The sequence below is a fragment of the Mustela putorius genome, unplaced genomic scaffold, assembly GCF_011764305.1.
Source record: "Mustela putorius furo isolate JIRA1106 unplaced genomic scaffold, ASM1176430v1.1 tig00003836_pilon_pilon_pilon, whole genome shotgun sequence".
In the NCBI taxonomy this organism is placed as follows: Eukaryota; Metazoa; Chordata; class Mammalia; order Carnivora; family Mustelidae; genus Mustela; species Mustela putorius.
This window is the reverse complement of record NW_025421989.1, coordinates 8614029-8633961: the sequence shown is the minus strand read 5'-3', so window position 1 is coordinate 8633961 and position 19933 is coordinate 8614029. Positions and strand designations below refer to the sequence as shown.

The 19933-nt window shown below is 43.5% G+C and overlaps 2 protein-coding genes across 3 annotated transcripts in view; one reads left to right on the top strand and one right to left on the bottom strand.

Annotated features, from left to right (window-relative positions):
- FRMPD4 (FERM and PDZ domain containing 4) overlaps positions 1 to 19933 on the bottom strand; it is a 539182-nt gene that overhangs the window by 440353 nt on the left and 78896 nt on the right. The gene's annotated exons all lie outside the window — the stretch shown is intronic.
- Positions 6769 to 7965, top strand: LOC101685217 (E3 ubiquitin-protein ligase SIAH1A-like). Its single transcript, XM_004758836.3, has one exon. The coding sequence runs from the start codon at positions 6888 to 6890 to the stop codon at positions 7731 to 7733; it is 846 nt and encodes a 281-aa protein (XP_004758893.1). The 5' UTR covers positions 6769 to 6887; the 3' UTR covers positions 7734 to 7965.

Here is a 19933-nt window from a genome sequence, read left to right as displayed (position 1 = left end):
GTTAAGTAAAAAAACATCAAGGAGAAAGCGGTAGCAGAAAATACGGAAAATTTTCCAGAAATCCTCAAGGTTAGTATCTAAATGTAGCCTCTTTTTTGGAATTTATCAAGTATGAAATTCATAATATAAAAAGTACATAAAATACATTGACACCAAGAAATGAAATAGAATTTAATAGGCAACGTCTTTGTAAACTTCCCTCCCCAAAAATACGGAAGATACTTGTTCAAATGTTAAGAACACTCCTAGAACAGAGCAAGACTAATGGCCAAAATCAAATACGGCAAGAAATGATCCTTTTCTGGCAGCCATTTCATTTATGACCAGGATGAATGGAGCATGTCTGAACACACCGCGATCATCTATTTTTTGACACAGGTGCAAAGCACATAGGAAAAACAGAACATAGGTTAGAAAACTTTGATGTATACCCTGGAAAAACGGTGTAAAACCGTAGTTCTTAGATGTAAAGACAAAATTCTAAAAATATTTTTGTTCTATCAAACACAGTGCATTATTATTAGAAGAAAAACTCTGCCTAAGGAACGTCCACATATATATTCGTTTTAGGAAATAAATTTAAACCCTGCTCTTTTGTGTAGTTAGAGATCTCTCAGCCTCGGCACCGTTCACATTTGGGGACAGGTAATTCCTTGTTGTGGAGGCTGCCCTGTGCACTGCAGGATACGAGGTAGGATCCCCTGGCCTTTGTTTCCTAGATGCCAGGGGCAATACCCTTGTGCCAACTGTGACAACCCAAAAGGTCTCCAGGAATGGCCAAGTGGGGGCAAAATCATCCCCAACTGAAATCAAATGATATAGATGAATTCATGTTCTAACATCCAAGAGAAATAAATATCCGTTAACACCGCAATAAGCTAGGAACTCCAGACTTAGAGGAACGCATGGAGTTAGTTCCTAAGCCATGACCAGGACAAGGCATTCAGAGTTCAGATTTCTGGTGTATATATCTAAGCTTGCTGTCAAGCATTCTTTCTGATCAGATTGGCACATGTGTAATTTGGGAGTTATTTCAGGCTGCAGCAGTACCAGTCAGTGAGAACCAAAAGCTCCTCAAAAATGTGGATTTCATTTGGTCAAACATTCCATTTATGGAAAAACACATCGGCAAGACAAGGGCAGTGTCTCAAATGTGTTTCATGAAAAAAAAAAAAATCTTCATAAAGTGCCCAAGAAGATGACTGGAAATGCTCCTTTTCCTTTCTTTTCCTTTTTTTCATTTCTTAAAAGCGACTTGCTCTGGGACGCCTGGGTGGCTCAGTTAAATGTCCGACTCGGTTTAGGTTTGGGTCTGATTTTGGCTCAGGTCATGATTTCAGGGTCATGAGATCCAGCCCCGTGTCAGGGCTCCACACTCAGTGGGAAGTCCACTTGAGATTCTCTCCCTCTGCCCCTCCCCCTGCACATGCTCACATAGCTCTCTCTCTCTCTCTCTCTCTCTCTCTCTCTAAAATAACAATAAATCTTTAAAAAATATAAATTATATATTTTGGTTACGATTCATGTTTTTTTAAGGTTTTATTTTTAATTAGTCTCTACACTCGGTGTGGGGCTCGAACCTACAACCAAGATCAAGAGTCTCATGCTTCCCAGGTACCCTAGGATTCACGATTTAAATTTAAAGCACTTTTCCAATGAAATCATTTCAAATAATACATGAATTATTATATATGATATGTAAATTATATATATATATATATATAAAATAATTCCAGTGAAATAATTTTTTCATTGTAATTTTTTATAGAAAAATATAGAAGATATATCTGTGGAGGGTTTCATTTGGTGTCTAATTTTCAGATGCAAAAATTACTTTTGAATGAACTCTCCTTTCATTTCTACTGATTTGTTTTTAAATTTCGCTCTATCGCTTTCATAGTAGGATTAGAAAAGTACACATACATGAGTTCTGGGGACATGGCTGTGTGTTGTATCATTCTTCACGCTTGAACCACATTTGAAAATATCCTTACTGAGTTATTTAAATAAAATAATTTTTTAAAAATATGCACACATCTACTCTTAGTGCCATAGTTTTTCTTCTTGTTTGTCTATTTCTGATAAAAAGCCATGGGCCTTCTATGCCTGTACTCTGACTTTCAAATATACGTGTTCAGTAATGGCTCTACAAAAATACAATACTGGGTAAAAAGTACAATACTGGATATAATATCCTACACTGAAACCTAAACACTGTCCTTTAATTTATACTTACTCTCATAATTACTGATGGTTTAGTCTTCTAAAGCAGCTTAATAGTACTAATTACCTCATTAGTTATGCATGCCAAAATTTTTTCCCTTTTCTCTGGTACAGAAAAAGCATGAATTTTTATCTTTAAAAAAAAAAATGTCTTAGAGGGCGAGAGTCAGAATCTGTTTAGAAGCCCAGAGTGAGAAGTCTCTCCAGGACACGTGGGTAGGGGATTAGCTGGTTGGGATTTGGAGAGACTAACAACGGACCATGGAAGGATGGTCAACCCCCGAAGCAACGGTCAATGATGTAAGTGTGGAGAATGTCACATGAGAAATGAAATTAAATCCAGAGATCCAATTACATGCAGAGTATGTGGATGCAGCATTATGTACTTTGAAGGACTATAAAACTGGTGGGGTTTGATGCTTGATGAAACACAGAATTCAGAGGATTATCTTTGCTTATATTTGGATTTACTGTTAATGTTGTATAGTTTTTTTTTTTAAGATTTTACTTTTTTAATATTTTATGTATTTATTAGACAGAGAGAGAGCCAGAGCAGGAGGAGGAGAGGGAGAGGGAGAAGCAGACTCCCCGCTGAGCAGGGCCTCGATCCCAGGACCCTGGGATCAATGACCTGAGCCAAGGGCAGTCACTTAACCCACTGAGCCACCCCGGCGCCCAATATTGTATAGCTTTTTTTTTTCTTTTTAAGATTTTATTTATTTATTGTAGAGAACGGGGAGGGGCAGAGGGAGACAGAGAACCTCAGGTAGACTCCACGATGAGCGTGGAGCCTGATGCAGGGCTTGCTGTCCCAAGCCCGAGATCATGACCCGGGTGGAAATGAAGAGTCACACACTTAACGGACTGAGCCACCCAGCCGCCCCTGTTGCACAGCTTCTGATTTGTGTGCTCATCTTTACGGTCACAAGTACACACCCATGATTTCATTTTAAAATCCATATTGTATTAGCATCAACTAATAGTTTATATAAAGGAAACCTTATTGCTCAAATAAAAATTTTTCTTTAAATAAAAGAAAAAGTTTAGTTATCTGATTGTCAATCAAAAACCAGACCACCTAAAATCTTCAGTAACCGTGGCCCCTATTTTGGTGGAAGGCCTCTCTTCCCACGGCAAAGTCACGGGGAAAGTCAGCTGCTATTAACCACAATTAAATTTAGTCTGTAAAAGGAGAGAACATTTCATCCTGTCTTTTCTCCTTGCTTTACCCTAATTTGTCCTTCAAGTCAGAACATATTATTTCATTCTCAAAGCCATTACCATCCTTATCTTCCCCAAAGGGATGTGTAGCACCGAGCACATTTGGGCTCTCCATGGTCACCGTTGGATGAGCTCTCCGAATTGGACGCTCTGATGCTACGTCCTCTGCCCAGCTTCCAGTAGAGGGAGGACAGTGTTTGCAGGTGGAATGGCAATACGGGCATGTCCAAAGAACCCACTCGAACCCATCCTTTGTGTTATTCAGCCTACTGTTCAGCACAGAGCGCACAAACGAAGAAGGAATGACTGAATCACAAGCAAATAATCAAAATCAGATAACACCAGGGCAAGCCATTCTGCAGATGGCATTTCAAACAAGAAGAGTGATGAATTCCCAAGAGTTTGATTAAAGCTAAAGGGAGAGGGTAGTTCTATTCCCCGTTTCTAGCTCTTCCCCAAGCAAGGTCCAATCCATCAGCAAGGTGTTAGCATGTTTTGTGGTTCTGTTTTGTTTTTTCTTTCCAACGTTGTAATTGCTACTCCATTGCTTGGTTTGGTTTTCTAACACCCAATCCCACTGCTCCTAAGTGTTATATATATATAATTGCATTTTAAATGAAAGGGAATTTATTTTAATTTTGTTTTGGATATTTCTTAACACCCCTGGAGGTGGCTGGCAACATGCCAGGACGCTGAAAATCAGAGTCACCAGAAAGTGCAGTTGGAGGAAAACCAAGAATGTTGCCAAGTAGAATCATCTTTCGGTGGTATTTACGCACCTCTCTGCTCAAGCCAGAGCAAACGCTCAACAACCTGCTACACAAACTTGTCTCGAACACTGGGTCATTTCTCACCTTCAGAACTGACTTTGGCTCATTTTGTAATTAATCTGTACTTCGAAGGTCCTAACGTAAGTTTTATATTGTAAACTGCCGACACAGCGATCTAGCTTTCACATGGGGCTCACACTCTGTCTCTTTACAAGCACAAACACACCCTCACATTCAGCACTAATGCTAAAAGGAGTCCTCTGCCTAGCTTGGCTGACCACCCGGCTGAACAATCCACTCTTGCTCATACTGCTTCTTTTGCTGAACCCCACGGGGCCATTCACAAACTTAAATAAGAGAAGCGCATATGTGCAGGAGCCAGCTAGGAAATAAATTAGCCAAGTATTTCATCTCCTAGTGGATTACGCAGAAGGAAAAAAAAAAATCAGAAGATAGCCCCTTGGATGAGGTCATTTAATGCCAAATATTTGAACAGTTACTACATGCAAGAACTGTGTAAGCTATGTGGCAATGCAAAATGGAATATAGCACAAATCCTGCCTTAACAAAGTTTCCCTGCCTTGTCTACATGGCCACACACAGCTGTCACTCTCCATTTCCAAATCTACCCCTGGTCCTGGTCCTGCTCTACTTAGCTCCAGCCACTGACTGCCTTCCCTAGAAATTTTAGTAAAGCCACACTGTTTATAGGTGCAAGGCAACTGCACACACTTGAACCTGGACTTTCCATTCAGTAACTTCACTGTCCACTCCGACTCATCACAGTGGTCTCTCTATCTGAGTCCTGAACTATAGTAGCAATAAATAATGATTTTTGAGAAAATGAAAGAAAATAATCCCATGGTGGGACCTGGTTAGGGCTATGGTTATAAAAATGACCAAATCAGAATTCCAGGAAGTTTCAAACACAGCTCTCCAAGTATGTAGGGTTGCCAGATAAAATATAGAATACCCAGTTAAATTTGAATCTCAGATAAACAATGAATGGATTTTAGTATAAGTATATCCCAAATAATGCAGGAGACATACTCTTACTACAAAGAGAAGCTGTTCACTGTTTACCTGAAATTCAAATTTAACTGAGCATCTTTTGTATTTTTATTTCTTAAATCTGACGTTACAAATATACCCTTTTGAGAATCATTTGCATTGAGAGATCTCCCTTTTGAGTTAAAAATAGTCCTTAGGATGTTCATACCCTCCTATCAATTATTTTATTTTTAAAAGTTTTATTTAAGTAATCTCTACCCCCAACGTGGGATCAAACTCACCCCAAGGTTAAGAGGGGCATGTCCGGGGCGCCTGGGTGGCTCAGTGGGTTAAGCCTCTGCACTGGGCTGGGGTCATGGTCCCGGAGTCCTGTGACGGAGACCCGCATCAGGCTCTCTGCTGAGCGGGGAGCTCAGCAGAATAAATAAAATCTTAAAAAAAGAATTTTTACAAAGAGGGGCATGCCCTTCAGACTGAGCCAGCCAGGGGCCCCTCCTCCTATCAATTATTTTAAACGGTCCTTACGGTGCATTAATGTCCTCAGAAAACTGGCTTTGTGCTTGCCAGGCTGGCTCAGGCTGTGGAGCATGCTACTCTCGATCTTGGGGTTTTGAGTTCAAGCCCAACGTTGGGTGTAGAGATTACCTAAATAACTAGATATTTTTTTAAAAAAGAAAATTGGATTTGTGAACAGGAACGAGAGATAGCCTAGGAGAATTTAGAGCTTGAAGCACTGGTATCCTTACCACCGGGTAGGAAGGCTACATAGAATTTAGGATCACAAAACACATTCAGGGCCCCGCCCCCTTCGGGCTGCTGGCGCTTAGAGACCTACCTTCTCAAGGCTGCTGCTGTAGGGTGTGGCCAGAACGCGCGAGGAGCGCGCTCTCGAGCGTAGGGGGCGGCCATTGTGGTGCGCACTCCCGAGTCTGAAGTGACCCTTGAAAGGCGCGCTCTTGAGCTGCCAACGCGACGGTTGAACGGCGCGTTCTCGAGCTTCCAAGGCGACCGTTGAACGGCGCGCTCTCGAGCTTCCAAGGCGACCGTTGAACGGCGCGCTCTCGAGCTTCCAAGGCGACCGTTGAACGGCGCGCTCTCGAGCTTCCAAGGCGACCGTTGAACGGCGCGCTCTCGAGCTTCCAAGGCGACCGGTGAACGGCGCGCTCTCGAGCTTCCAAGGCGACCGGTGAACGGCGCGCTCTCGAGCTTCCAAGGCGACCGGTGAACGGCGCGCTCTCGAGCTTCCAAGGCGACCGGTGAACGGCGCGCTCTCGAGCTTCCAAGGCGACCGGTGAACGGCGCGCTCTCGAGCTTCCAAGGCGACCGGTGAATGGCGCGTTCTCGAGCTTCCAAGGCGACCGTTGAACGGCGCGTTCTTGAGCTTTTAAGGCGACCGTTGAAAGGCGCGCTCTCGAGCGTCTGAGGCGACCGTTAAAAGGCGCGCCCTCGAGCGTCCCAGGCGACCTTCGAGAGGCACGTTTTCGAGCGGCGGCGGCGGCCCGGCGTGTCCCGTCGGTGTCGGTGTCGGTGTCGGTGTCGGCGCTCGTGCCGGGGCCGGGGCCGGGGCCGGGGCCGGGGCCGGCACGGAGAAGAGGCGGCGGCGACGGCGCGGCGCGTGTGAGCCTCGAGCCGGGGTGTGAGGCGCAGCGTCGGCCTCCAGAAATGAAGCGCCAGTGCCCGGCGGCCTTACCTCCCGGAGCGGCGACGTGTAACCCGCCCCAGAGGCTGCCCTCCCTGGCCGGCACGACCGTGCCCAACAGCGACTTGGCGAGCCTTTTCGAGTGTCCGGTGTGCTTCGACTATGTGCTGCCCCCCATTCTTCAGTGCCACAGCGGCCACCTCGTGTGCAGCACCTGCCGCCCGAAGCTCAGCTGCTGCCCGACGTGCCGCGGGCCGCTGGCGTCCATTCGCAACCTGGCCATGGAGAAGGTGGCCAACTCCGTGCTGTTCCCGTGCAAGTACGCGGCCACCGGCTGCGCGCTCGCCCTGCGCCACACCGAGAAGGCCGAGCACGAAGAGATGTGCGAGTTCCGCCCGTACGTGTGCCCGTGCCCCGGCGCGCTCTGCAAATGGCAAGGCTCGCTGGAGGCCGTGATGCCGCACCTGATGCACCAGCACGAGTCCATCACCACGCTGCAGGGCGAAGACATCGTGTTCCTGGCGACCGACATTAACCTCCCCGGCGCCGTGGACTGGGTGATGACGCAGTCCTGCTTCGGCGTCCACTTCATGCTCGTCCTGGAGAAACAGGAGAAGTACAACGGGCACCAGTTCTTCGCCATCGTCCAGCTGATCGGAACGCACAAGCAGGCCGAGAACTTCGCCTACCGGCTGGAGCTGAACGGCCACCGGCGCCGGCTGACCTGGGAGGCGACCCCGCGCTCCATTCACGAGGGAATCGCCACGGCCATCAGGAACAGTGACTGCCTCGTCTTCGACGCCCGCATGGCGCAGCTCTTTGCAGAAAACGGCAACCTGGGCATCAACGTGACGATCTCCATGTGTTAAAACGGCAGGCCCGCGGCTTTCCCGCCGCGGCCGAAAACCCTCGTGCTCAAGTTCACGGAGAACAAGGCACCCACGTTAGCCCATCAGCCTGAAATTTTGAGAGGTCTAGACACACGAGGTAAATAAAAGGAAAGGCTGTTCAATACAGGAAATAGCTGCATGTAGTTACACGAATATATTTAAAAATAAGTCAACAGTAAATTATATAAGGTATATAATTAAATATTATATATTGCACACACACACACACACACACACACACACACACACACACCCAGCATGGGCATCTCTTGTATTAAGAAAGGGAGCATTGTTAAAAAAAATTATGAATTTGTGTTGCAGATTGAGTGTACTGTTCAAAAATACATACTGGGTTTTTGTTCTGTGTGTGTGCCCCAGAGCTAGTGTGTATGGGGAGTGGGGGGAGGGTATTTTTTTCCTTTAACCAATAAGCCATGTTGAGTGCTCTCGAACCACTGTTTTTTTTTCCCTTTGTGGGTCAACATACAGTGCTGCTATGTGTGTATATTTTGTGGGTGTATGTATTTGCTAATTCTTATTAATTCCAGTTTTTCATTAAATTTGATTTTCTTTTCTGTAATTCAGGTTTTTCCTCGCCTTTTTGGGGTGCCTTTTTAAAGTTAGTGCCTTTCTGATATGCATAGTTGTTTATGATAAACCTTATACATAGGTATTCGATACATATTTCCTTTTCCCCCATTAATCAGTTTATTACAAATATTTTAGGCAGCAGCTCTTTCTTCCCACGGGTCCTGTCCCCGTGTTTTAATAAAACCACCATTTTGCACCAGAAATAAAAGAAAAAAAACAACAAAAAAAGAAAAAATGAATAAATGAAAAAAAGAACAAATACGAAAAAAAGAAAAAATAAGTATTTTACATTCAACTCTTTTGAGAAAGGAAAGTTCCAGAAAGGAAAGGTAACAGCAGAATTATCAGAAGCTATTTAAAGCAGCTATACGATGGTCTCTATTTGTATGTTTCTCTCTCTTTTTCTCCAGTTGACTCATACCTTTGAATTTATTATTTGGAAGGTTAAGTAATACTGATTTTTTTTTAAATACCAGAAAAAATGTGTCCCCCCCCCCCAAATATCTTGGACAAATCACATGTTTAAAATTTGTTCTTGGGGTGCCTGGGTGGCTCAGTAGGTTAAGCATTTAGCTCCAGTTGCGATCCCAGCATCCTGGGATTGAGTCATGCATCGAGATCCAGTCCTGCATTGGGATCCAGTCCTGCGTCGGGATCCAGCCCTGCATCAGGATCCAGTCCTCCATCGTGATCCAGCCGTGTATCGGGCTCCTTGCCCAGCGGGGAGCCTGCTTCTCCCTCTGCCTGCTGCTCCCCCCAACCAAAATAAATAAAATCTTTTAAAAAATAAAATAAAATTTGTTCTTGTATTTATTGGTTTTGCAGAAGAAGGCATCGTCTTACACAGTATTTATAATCAAAAGCAAATCATGTTTTAAAAAGGCAGTTTGAAAAAAAAAGGTTTTATTCTTTTATAATTCTCGTTAAAAGACTACCTGGCAAATTTAAAAAACACACATTCAGAAAGTAAAAGTGGGCCACTGAAAGTAAAAGAAATAGGAGAAACTGGGAAACAATGGAGCATTTTGGTGAGGTTCCTGGTAGTGGCTCGGGTCCAGTTGAATATTATTTCTGAGTTTACATGGATTCTCTGCAACATGTGAAATTGCATTTTTTCCTAAAAGAAACCTAGACTTAACTTCACAGAGTATTTGAATGGCTGGTGCCCTCACTTATACTTCCTACTATACCATTAGCTCCATTAAGGCAAGAAATCTTTTATTCTGGTGTCCCAGGGCCCAGCTCATCCCCATTTCTATGGTGGGTGAGCATAAATATTTACTCCCTCTTGTGGTTGATTGAGTTGATATATCTGGATTTAATTCAAAGGCTACACAGCTCAACATAGTCTAGTTCACAGATCATTCCAACATTGTTCCCTCCCTGCCCCAATCCCACTGAACAGTGGTGTTCGCCAATCTAATCTCCCTATGTTCCCATGGGTGCCAAATAAAGTATCAGTAAAGAGAGAGAAGCAGGAAAAAAAAAAAAAAGGCAGATCTACTCCCATGTGACCTTCTTCAATGGGTTTTCCTCTCGTTAATCTATCTGTTTTGACTTATGAGTGACCATAGAGCCCTGTTTGCTTGGGACAACTCTGGTTTATGTCTGTTGTCCCAGGGTAATTATTAAGGGCCCCCCTTTGACTCTCAGAAGTGCCCTGGACCGGAGGGTCACCCCACTCCGGACACTCAAGAACTCATGGTAAGTAGGAAGGTACTATAGAAATAACCAATAGAGCACACAAATGTTTGTCCTCAGAATGGCCAAGACAAAGACATTCACGCCGTTTAATGTGCTCTACTCAAGAACTAGAAACCAGAATTAACAGACTCATAAGGTGGGCAGTGCTGGGGTTTTTAATCTCATCTGTTGACTCTTGATGCTGGTGAAAAGCCTAGCTGCACAGAAGAATCACTTGGGCTCCAGGAGCTTTCAGAGCACACAGAATGACATTCCTCGCCCTACACGAGGAGGTTCTTACCTAGCAAATCTGGGTAGGGCTAAGGAATCTATATTTTTTTAAAGCTCACCCGAATGAGTCTTCCAGATACTGAGGCTCATAAATATTAAGTAAGTTTCTACGGCAGCCTCAAGATTGAAACAGAAACCTCCCTATCTCCCTGACTTGAGTGCATGATAAAACAGAAAAGGGAAATATGTTACCAGGGGAAAAAACTTATCCACATCACAATTTTAGCTACTGTGACATTAATCACAATATCCCATGTGATTATGTGATAGCTCTTGCCGGAATCCCTCCTACCAATTCCACCAGCTTGGTCTTATCTCACTTCCTGTTTAAGAGATAACTTCAAAAGGAGCAGCTGTCAAGCATAAAATTTGAGAGATGATTTATGCAAACAAGAGATAAAAAACTAATTTATCTTCCACTAAACATAATGAAAAACACCCCATAAATCCACCAATTGATCCAGCTTTCTAAACACGAAAACCAAGGCTACTCTCCAAGTCTTAACTACACCCTTAATATTTTACCTGGCAACAAAGACAACATATGAAAAACCCCACAGATCCAAGAAAAAAGGCGGTCTTATCCAATGGTGACCAACCTTGTGTCCCACACAGGCAAGGAAGTCACAAATGACTGTCAAACAAGTTTTAATATTCCATAAACCTGTTGTAAAAATGGGAGTGTACCCCAATAAGGCAGCTCAAGCTCTGTGAAAGGCCAAACATGTTTTCTTTCACCAGAAGCCTATCAACTCAATGTGTTAACGGTGGCTTCTTCAAAGTTCAGATGAACTTCTCGTGTCACTATCAGAAATTCTACATCATGTCTGATGGACCAGAGATGCTCACTAGCAAGGATTACAATGCAGTGCAAGGACAGGAAGAGTTTAAGTTTGCAAATGACCTTAGTTAGATACAAGCAACAAGTGTTAACAACAGGCATTGCTGAAAAGCTCGTAAATAACCTGAATGTTTCCTTTATTATTTATCACTACTTCAACTGTGACAGCGCTATCATATTACTATAAAGCAGTCTCTGGGATGTGCTCTCCCAAACATTGGTGCCATGAGATTTTAGGTTAGTTTTTGTTTGTTTGTTTGTTTGTTTAATTTTATTTATTTATTTGACACAGAGAGAGCACAAGCAGGCGGAGTAGCAGGCAGAGGGAGAGGGAGAAGCAGGCTCCCTGCTGAGTGAGGAGCCTGACAGGGGGCTTGATCCCAAGACCCCGGGACCATGACCTGAGCTGCAGGCAGTTGCTTAACCAACTGAGCCACCCAGGCACCCCAGTGCCATGAGATTTTTGTGCATGTTATGCAAAAAGAGGATTCTGTGATCAGGTGAATTTAGCAAAAGTTGGTTTAAATGAAGTTCAAGAGCATCCTTAAAGGCAGGATAACCAAGAGTCTTTAATATGTTTTTGTGAAGTATAAATCCCCAAGAGGTAAGGGTATAATATTCAGCATTTTCACAATGTATTTGGCCAAAGGTTTTCTTCTGTAGTGTAAATGGAGGAATATCCTGGGGTACCTCAAAATATATTTGGGGAGCACTGAAACAGACAATTGATAGTTACACATCATTGATAAAATCTGGACCAGAAACAAATCAGAAAACCAGTGGACCCGGGTAAATCAATCTGACTGTGTCACTTCCTCATTACTGTTCATTTTTTTCTTATCAAATTAACATTTCTACACACGAATAGACACACCATAGTAATTAATCTTTTAAATCGGAAGTAGTAGAAGCCCTTCTCCATCTAACCTGTGTTCTGCTGAATCTCACTTCCCCAAACTGTTGGGGAGCCTAAAGTTCCTTATAAAGCTGCTTCCCTTGCTTCTAGACCCCTCAACAAGCGTCGAAAGGCTCTTGAGTAATTCCTGTTTGTCCTTAAGAATTTCTACAATGTACTCCTCCCTTGGCTGCACATCCGTGTAGAGATCCCTCCTCAGGGCCTTCCAAGGCCATGAAGGAGCTGCTTCCCATGGGGTTCCACTGACGCCACCATAAAGTACCACCACCTCCAGAATCACCAAGGGACAAGAGCCACCATACCCCGATAACACAGTCCTTGAGATGCCATGTGTGCTTTGGAGTCATTAATGTGCCGTAGCTACGCTCTCCCTTTCTGTCGCACTTGGTCACATAGGACATCAAGGCAACGTTCCTTTGCACCCTTCCCTATCTTCCAATATAAACACAGCTTTCAGATTTTACTATCAGAAAGCAACTTCTCATGGACTGCTCCCCTATCTACACATCCTTCCAGTGGAGGCCCTGACTGCCTTCTGTCTCGGACTAATTTTTCAAAGATGTCTGTACACGGAACAGACTTAGAAGATCTAGGGCTTCCCTCCTTCCCTCCAAGCAAAGGGCAGGAACGCTTGCCGCGTAGGAAGGTAGAGACTGCTCCTGCCTTCGGAGCGAAGGGTACACATGATTACTGCCCCCTCGAAGAGACTGGGACTCTCTAAGCGCAGGGCTCCTTTCCTGCAGTGGAAACCACCACACGCCCTGCATCCACCTGCTCCTCTTTGTGTTGCCGCATGGGCACTGGCACTCAGAACAGACACAAAAGCTGATACTCTGCCTGCTGCGAGCAAGAGCGAGGTTCTTCCTTGTCCAAGTGTCTTGGTCTCCGACAAGGGTGTTGTGTCTTCCTTCTGTCAGCATCCACGAAGCTGCAGCAGGCTATCTTAGCTTACAAGTAAGGAAAGAAGATTTCTGGCCCCCATCAGACACAATGGGGGATGGGCGTGGGCGGTGGGTACGTGGCTGGCTCAGTAGAAGAGCATGTGACCCTTGATCTCAAGGTCTTGAGTTTGAGCCCCATGCTGGGTATAGCAATTACTAAAAAATATAAACTTAAAAAAAAAAAAAAGCTCCCATCTTAAAAATCTCCAACCCCTCACAGATCTTGACACTTATATTTAGGAAACTTTTGTCTGGAATTAAGATCTAAAAGCAGATTTGGGGGACACCTGGGTGGCTCAGTTGGTTGAGCATCTGACTCTTCGTTTCGGCTTGGGTCGCAGGATGGAGCCCTGTGTGGGGCTCCACGGTCAGTGTGGAGATGCGGGGGGGTCTGCTTCTCTCCGTCTCCCTGTGCCCCTTCCTCAGATGATGCTTTCTCTCTCTCTCTATCTCTCTCATATAAATAAATCTTTAAGAAAAATAAATGCAGAGGCACCTGGGTGGCTCAGTGGATTAAAATCTCTGCCTTCAGCTCAGGTCGTGATCCCAGAGTCCTGGGATCGAGCCCCGCATCGGGCTCCCTGCTCTGCGGGAAGCCTGCTTCTCCCTCTCTTTCTCTCTCTCTACCCGCTTCTCTGCCTACTTGTGATCTCTGTCTGTCAAATAAATAAACAAAATCTTAAAAAAAAAAAAAAAAAGAAATCCAGATTTTAGAACTAAACTAGAGAAAAATCCAACAGTAACATATACTTGAAACTTGGCTGAGTTCTTGTGCCAGATACTGATCTTTTCATTTAACGCTGACAACAGCCCTAGGAGGCAGTCACTACAATTCCCTCCCGGGCTGGCTGATGCCATCAGTAATGCAACGGGCCCACCACCCTACGTGCCCTGGGCCCAGGGACAGCACACCACTTCGGGCCAGCCAGGTTTCTTCTTCACTTGCTTCACTCTTGCTTGTGAGATGCTACAGGTTGCTACAACACTCACTCCGAGCAAGAGCGAGGTTCTTCCTTGTCCAAGGGTCTTCAAGTAACACTACTCCAGAGAATTCCAGCCCCTGAAAGGTTGCTAGCTCTGTATGAACGAAGCCTGGCTGTCATAGCCCGGCTTCTCATTCGTGACAAAGCTACATCTGCGATACTTCTGTTGTTCCATTTGCAGTTAGGCAGAAGGGCAAGAAAGACTTTCCGTTCGGTCCTGAATTACATCAGAATTTTAGAGCACACAGAGCCCTTAGAGAAAGTCACTGCTGATTAAATATTAGCTTCACTGTTACGTAAAGCGCCATCGGGATAGCCATCTATCCTTCCTTAGTTTTGGTTAAACAATTTTGGGCCAATTTAAAGATGAACAGTGAAACAGTTCTGCCCTCATCTTATTTGCCATAATCGCTCCTTCTATTTCCTATTCCCTTGGGTACATTAGTGCTCACTTATACACACAACCTTGCTGTTAATAAAAAAGATTTATGTACCAAGTAAGATTTTATTCCTTCCATCAAATGTTTACTTAAGGAGGCTTTATTGCATAAAATACTATCCTTACTCAGTGCACAAACAGATTTCTCTTTCTAAACCCATTTCCTTTCTTTCCATACTTCAATCTTAATCTGTTGTGGGGATTTTATTTAGCTCTAGAATTCTGACTTAGCATATTGTTTGTTTCATATATAGGATCTTCAAGAAAAGAGAAGTTATTACTGTTACTGTTAAAAACTTGCAAACTGGCACAGCGGCTTCCTCAAGATGCACAGAAAAGACGGTTTAGTCAAAGACTATCTTTGGTACAGCAGGGCCCCGACAGATGGGAAATGGACATTTCCTAACTGGTCCACATTTAGAAAACAAAGAGGTAATATATATTACAATGAATTTCAAACTTTAGGTCCTTTATGCTAGTAATACTACTCATAGATATTCACCCTAGGAAAGTAATTCCAAATAAGAACAATAAAAACCATCCCAACAGAGCACACAGAAAGGCTGAACTTGAGAATACAAAATCAGAGCCAAACTCAATCACCAAAGCATCCTCCACTTACCAACAGAGACTTTTGGATAAAGATCAGAAGGAAACGCAAGAAAGGAAATTACACTGCTGTCAGGATGGTGAAGAAACAGGATACACAGATGACCCTTACGCAACACAGGTTTGAACTGCGTGGGTCTACTTATATATGGATTTTTTTTTCGTAAATATAGTACTGTAAATGTATTTTTTCTACCATGTGATTTTAATAGCATTTTCTTCTCTCTAGCTTAAGAATACAGTATATAATACATATCACATACAAAATAATGTTAATTGGCTGTTTATGTTATTGGTAAGTCTTCTGGCCAACAGCAGGCTACTAAATTTTGGGGCAAGTCCACTATGGTAGACAAGGGCACCTGATGGCTCCGTCGGAGGAGCAGGGGACTTTTGATCTCAGGGTTGTGAGTTCTAGTCCATACAAAGACTCTGATGCCCATGTACATAGTTACTTTATTTGTAATAGGTGATCCCTGAAAACAATTCCACTGTCAAATACCTGGCAAATCAACAAAATATAATACATCCCTACAACAGAATACTACTAAGCATTAAGAAGGAAAACACTTATATGTGAAACAACATAGCTGACCACCAAGTAATTAATGAGTAAGCTTAAGGGTTGTGAAAGATTAGAAAGACAACTACCAACTTCAAATGTCAAAGAGCTACGGTTAAGAAAGAAAGCCAAGCAGAGACATTTATCTTGTGATCTAAAGACACAACTAGTACACATCTGGACAGTCTGCAGGATCCCAGAACCCATCAGGATCAATTAATATTGTCTATGGTATTCGGGATAGGTTTAACAAACGAGTTGTCCCCAGAAGTTCATGTTATTTTACCTTCTCTAAATTGCCAGCCGTCCACAACTCCACCTAACAGTATTCGAGTAATCATTAACTTAAATATATATCTATTTGGGAATGAATGTAATTTCTAAAGAAAACTAAATAAAAGATAAAGAAAAAAGAAGAGTTAAGTTAGAAGGTATGTAAGCTTTTGGGGCGCCTGGCTGGCTCAGTCATGTGACTGAGCGTGTGACTCTCGATCCTGGGTACAGAGATTACTTAAAATCTTTTTGAAAGAAGGAAAGCAAGCAAGCTTTTATTTAATCTGCCACACCTGTAGATAAGCATAGAAAGTATCATTATTTGGACCATGAGATTATATTCTAGGTTATAAACAACTATAATAGAGAAAATATTACGCTAACCACACCAATTCCCTTCCTGGAAACAAAGAGCACATTTCCCAGTACCCTTTACAGTTAGGCTGAGGTCCACATGTCATCCTTCTAACCAATGGAATGTGGTAGAAAGAGATTTAAGCTACTTCTAAACCTGGAGCGCCTGGGTGACTCAGTCGGTTGGGCCCCTGCCCTCAGCCGGGGTTATGACCCTGGGTTCCTGGGATCAAGCCCCACTGCCAACTCCCTCCCGGCTCAGTGTGAGACTGCTTCTCCCTATCCTTCTGCTGCTCCTCCTGCTTGTGCATTCTCATGCTCTCTCTTTCCCTGTAAAGTAAATAAATGGAATCTTTAAAAAAAGAAAGAAAGAAAGAAAGAAAGAAAGAAAGAAAGAAAGAAAAAGAAAAAGAAAAAGAAAAAGAAAAGAAAACAAAAACAAAAACAAAACGCCCTGGGGTGGGTATTAAGGAGGGCACGCATTGCATGGAGCACTGGGTGTGATGCACAAACAATGAATCTTGGAACACTGAAAGAATAAAATAAAGTTAAACATACACACACACAAAAATGCTAGTTCCAAACCTGAACTCAGAAAAACCCTATATGTTAGGGTGCCTGGCTGGCTCAGTCAGTGGAGACTCTTGATCTTGGGGTTGTGGGTTGAGCCCCACAGTGGGTATAGAGGTTACTTAAAAAAAAAAAATCTTAAAAAACATATATCCCATGTGCCAGCTACACTTGCTGGGGATGGGGTGGATAAACGGCTGGAAAAGGAAACAAAATGTGTGCTTTAAGCTCTGTTTCTCAGTGGGCTGGTTAAAAAGTTGTGCTCAGTTGTAACAACCCATTCAGCAGCACACTCGTGATGGTGCTTCTCTCTGTGTGTCTGTTACAGTTCGGTAACAAATTCACAGAACATGATTTTACATCCCTCTTCCTCTTCCATGGCCACTTGGGGCACCACCTGTTTTTGATGACCAAGTCACAGGACAGCCGCAGTCTCAGGAGAATGCCAGTAATGGGGTTGGTCCCTTCCTGCAGCACAGGACTAATGTCATCTACCTGGGTGGCAGTTCACCTCCACAGAGGGCACAGTACCTCTGTGAATACTAGAATACTAGTTCTGGTGGTCTTCAAGATGCAACCACAGAGCTTTATGACAGTGGGTTTCAAACAATGGTGCATGGACCGTTGCATCGGAAGCATCCGGGATGTTTGATTAAAATCCAGATATTCCACAGCAGAATTTCTAAGAAGGATCAATGAGAAACTGATTTTTTTTTTTAATACTGAGCTCCCCCAGGTGATTATTATGCATACAAAAACTTGAGAACTATTATTATAGTGTGATGACAAAAGTCACAATAGCTGACAAATACTAAACTATTGTTTTAATACCCTTAAGTAAGGGTATTAAAAATACAAAGGCTTACCCTTTTGTCTCAGTGGATTAAGGCACGGGAGTCAGCTCCTCCTCATTATAGAATCCTAGATAAAAGCCCTTGATTGAGCACAAAAGAGCTAGATGCTGAGTGCAGCCCTACTCTAATTCTCCGCCTGAGCCAGGTGAACTCATCCACATTGTGGCCGCCGCTGCAGTTTCTCCATCTGCAAAATTTGAAGAGCTCCCCTAGGATCTATGGTTTCAAACCATTTTACTAAAAACTACTCCTATAGCAAATCTTGTGTGCAAGGCAGTACATGGAAAATAGAAGCAACAGCTTGTTTCGGTTGGAAGGAGAGGGAGCAACACTGAACCACTCCCGAGCCTCCAAATGCAAGGACCCCTGTGGGTGCCCCAGAGAAGCTACATACAGAACCACAGACCGAGGAGCAGAGTTCAAAATCTCCCGTCTAGGGGGCACCTGCGTGGCTTAAGCATCCAACTTCGGATCAGGTCATGATCTCAGGTCCTAGGATCGGACCCTAGAGCGGGCTCTCGACTCAGTGGGGAGTCTGCTTGTCCCCCTGCCCCCTCCACCTACCCTCCGCTAGTGTTCATGCGTGTGTGTCTCTCTCAAAAAAATAAAATCTTAGAAGAAAATCTTTGATCTAGCTCATATCTTAGCCTCCTTTTATCTGGAAATTCTGACAGTCATGATTATGACCCTAAAAACTCTTTAATTAAAGTCACCTCTACCATTCTCCTGTGTTGAGAGCGGACTTACTTCCTCTACTCCCAGCTGGAGGAGAGGGCGGGTTAAGCTGGGAAGGGAGAAAAACCGATTCCAGAGATCTACAAACCCTGATGATGAATTCTATGAACTCCCCTAACTAAATTCTCAGACAACTTTGTATTCTTCGACTAGGAAGATTTCTGTCCTTCTTTGAGTACAGTCCACAGATGCTAGCCTCTCCTTCCCAGCACGTCTGGCCGGTGCGGCGCTTCCTATGATCAGCCGGTGCTATCCATACGTGACCGAATATTCTGTCCGTAACGACAAGGACTCGCGCTACTGCAGCCATTCTGGAAAGTAAGTGGAAATCGCTCCACAAATTTCTTCGAACCAAATATCATTGTACATTAACAGGATGTTACTAATAATTGCTTTTTCTAAAGAGTTCATCCCCTAGATTCCTAGCTTCTTGTCTTGACCTCTTATTTTGGTCTCATTAATTCTTTTGAAATTTTTTTAAAAATTAAGGATGTGAATGAACACTTAAGACTACATTCCTTTTTTAGAGAGCTTATTTCTCAGGTCCAATCAGACAAAGACCAAAATGAAGAGGTATCTTGATTTCTCTGGTACCTTTATACAGTCTAAATACATAATTCCGTGTCAGGTTAAATATAACCTAACTAAAATTTGCTGTGTGGGGTGCCTGGGTGGCTCAGTGGGTTAAGCCTCTGCCTTCGGCTCAGGTCATGATCTCAGGGTCCTGGGATCGAGCCCCACATTGGGCTCTCTGCTCGGCAGAGAGCCTGCTTCCTCCTCTCTCTCTCTCTCTCTCTCTCTCTGCCTCTCTGCCCACTTGTGATATCTCTCTGTCAAATAAATAAATAAAATCTTAAAAAAAATTACTGTGTGATCGATTCACTGTATTAGCTGACAACTAAATGGAAAAATAAATGTACAGTATTGGTTCAAATGGCAACATTATGTTTGGTGTCAGCAAATGTTTTCTGTAAATGTGCGGAGAGGAAATACTTTGCCTTGCAGACCATACGATCATCCTCACGAGTGCTCAGTCCTGTCACTGTAGTGTGAAAGCAGCCGAACACAACATTCCAGTGAATGGGCTGGACTGATTTCCCCTAAAACTTTACTTACAAAAAAGGTGGAGGGCTAGATGCTGCCAATAGGCTAGTCTGCTGAGCCCCGGGACTTAGGTGGAAAATTTTATAAGGGGTGGAAAATCATAACCATGGTATTATTTCCTGAGATGAACTGTAACGACTACCCAGTCTGCCAACTGAAAGTCTCATTCAAGCTTATTACCCCAAGAACATATGTGGTAGAACATTGAAATGTCATTTCCTGCTATTCTACCTTTTATTTAAAAAAAAAAAATCATTTAAACATCAAAGGAAAGTTTTGTTTTTTTCTACTACCTATTGAAGGCTTCGCTAGAAGACCAACAAGAAGGGTTCTGGATGTACTTTCTAACTTTCTTTTTACCTTTCCCTTTCTTTTGGTAAAGCTCAAAGGAATCCTGCAGAGCCTATCTCCCCAAAGACCATGAAAAATTACA